At 57.4% G+C, this 2579-nt stretch overlaps 1 protein-coding gene across 1 annotated transcript in view; it reads right to left on the reverse strand.

Moving 5' to 3' along the window:
• Nucleotides 1-2579, reverse strand: part of KIF28P — a 75527-nt gene that overhangs the window by 17155 nt on the left and 55793 nt on the right. The window contains 1 exon segment of the mRNA XM_011955776.1: nucleotides 808-995. Coding sequence (XP_011811166.1) covers nucleotides 808-995 — 188 coding nt within the window.

Raw genomic sequence — 2579 nt, forward strand, 5'->3', positions numbered from 1 at the left:
GCCACCAGGGCCACAAGGGCAGCGGCACAGTCAACCTCTAGAGCAAGTCAATGAACAGACGGCTTTTCCGGACCTGGTATGACAGAGTCTTGCTGGTTCGTTCGTTTTTTTTTGTTTGTTTGTTTTGTTTTTTTTTTTTTTTGAGATGGAGTCTTACTCTGTCGCCAGGCCGGCATGCACTGGTGCGATCTCGGCTCACTGCAACCTCCGCCTCCTGGGTTCCCGCCATTCTCCTGCCTCAACCTCTTGAGTAGCTGGGACTACAGGTGCCGCCACCACGCCCGGCTAGTTTTTTTGTATTTTTAGTACAGACAGGGTTTCGCCGTGTTAGGAGGCCAAGGGAGGTCACTGAGGGGGCTTTCCAAAAGGGGAGTGGCCAGTCCCCATGTGCCTGTCCTGTCTGAAAGGCTGTGGCCACCAGGGAGGGGACAGGGCTGCTGGGAAGCTGGCAGGGGCCCCAGAGTTGGCAGATTGGAGAGGAAGAGGCAGCGACGTTTACAAGATGCTGTTCAACCCCTCTCAGTGACAGGCTCTTAGAAAAATCTAAAATGGCACAAAATGTTAGAGCTGGAAGGGACCTTGGAGAACACCTCGTTCAGCACTCCTTGTTTTCCAGGTGAGGTCAGAGGAGTGAAGTGACTTGCCCAAGACCACACAGCGAGTCAGGAGCAGGCCTGTCCCTCCAGCGGTGGTGCCATGTCGTCCCCGGACCATGGTGGCAGAGGAGCCGGTGTGAACGCCCCATCCTGCCATGTCTGTGGTGTGGGCACCTCACGTGACTGTCCCCTCCCAGCTCTTGGGGGGGACCTAGGACATTCTGTGGGCCTGCAGGAAAGTTTACCAAATGCTGCAGCTTTGTCCCGGTGGCGATGGGCACCCCGTTAACGGCAACCTTGCATTTGCTGTGTGGAGTGACCGTCACTTTACCGTCGGCATTTGTGAAGGAAGCGTGTTTATCTGAAATTCTAAGTAGAGAAGAGTCAGGCTAAGACGCCCCGCCAGTGGCGGCTTTCGTGAGCAGGTAGGCTGGTCTTTCTCATCTGCACCGGAGGGAAGATCTGCAGCTGTGGAGCACGGCAGGTGGCACCTCGGGGCCTCCTGTGTGCTGTGGCTCACGGTGCATGGGGAAAGCAGCAGGTGCAGACGGACCCTGCCCTTGGGGAGCACGGGGAGCTGGGAGACAGCAGGCAAGGGCTTCCTTAACAGAACGAATACCAGCTGCAGGCCCAGTGCTGCGGGGAGCCGGCCAAGGCTACACTGGAGTCCTCACGCTCCCAGGTCAGCGGGATGGGGTGGTGGGAAAATGGCAGCAAGCAAGCTTCAGAAGAGACGCTCAGCTCAGGAGGCGACTCTTAACGAGCCTCACCTGCTCCAGGTACATTTCGATCTGTTTCTGCGTCCTCGCCGTATACATTCAGACCTTATGTTATCAGATTGGGGGCTGGACGTCAGGGGTGTCAGGCTGGCGTCCCCCCTCGCCGCCCCACTCCCCGGCACCGGATGTCATCTGTATGTCCTGAATGACTGGCTCCCTGCCTTAGCATGTTCCATGTTCCTGCACTCCTTGGCCATCATGGAATGTTCTGGATGTGGAGACCATGTTCATCCAAACCCTTTTTTGCGTGGGGCCCAGGGATCCTGTGGGAAAGGTCTCAGCCTCCTCGCTGGAGTTCAGACATTCACGCACCTGTGTGTTAGACTAAGGACGTGCTCTGGAAAGGGACTTGAGGGGATCCCAGGAAGGTGTCCCAAGAAGGAGGCTGGCAGTGCAGGACGAGGCGGGGCCCGCCGGCCCTGGGTCAGCACCCCTCCCGCCACGAAGGCCCACGGGTTTCCCGACGGGGAGGGTGATCTGTCTGAAGGAGGAGGACCCTCCAGCAGCGGCCTCCCAGGCAGGGCAGCCACAGAGCTGGGGACAGCACTTGACTGCGGGAGGCCCGTCATGGGGTTCCTGGGGCTCCTGCAGGGGCCTCGTGAGGGAGCCCTTGGGGTCACTCCGCAGTCTGGGCTTTCTGTAGTCCAGTGGGTGAGGGCTCCAAGCACCAGGAGAGATCCAAGGATGCGCTTATGTTTGGGCCACCCCTGGGGGCGTGTTCGTCCAGCCCCCTTTGTTTCCTGGCCGGCTCTACTTCCATCTGTTAGTGAAGAATTATTGCACAGAACCTAGAAACCAGCTTTCGCTTCTCTCCCAGGGGTGGAGCCCAGGAAGCAAACCAGCACTGCACCCTGGATTTCAGCCAGCGGACGAAAGCCCTGCCCTCAGCTTTCTCAGACCAGCCCTGGAGTGGGTGGCCCGGGGAGACCTGGGAAGTGGCCCTGCTTGTCCTGCAGACTGTGTGGCTTTGCAGCTCTCTAGATGGAGGGGTCACAGTTCTCTCATGCTGGACGAGGACACTGATGCATGGAAACTCACCCCAAACCTTGAATCGTGATGGCATTTGAGGCAGCCCGACCGGCGTCACATGAACCTGAAAAGAATCAAGATATAATTTATTTTTAAAATAAATCAGACACTTGCAGAATTTGACCCTAAGAAGTTAACATGTCTGATGTGTCGGACGTGACATTTTCTCCACAGC

The sequence above is a fragment of the Colobus angolensis genome, unplaced genomic scaffold (assembly GCF_000951035.1).
Source record: "Colobus angolensis palliatus isolate OR3802 unplaced genomic scaffold, Cang.pa_1.0 Scaffold40, whole genome shotgun sequence".
NCBI lineage: Eukaryota > Metazoa > Chordata > Mammalia > Primates > Cercopithecidae > Colobus > Colobus angolensis.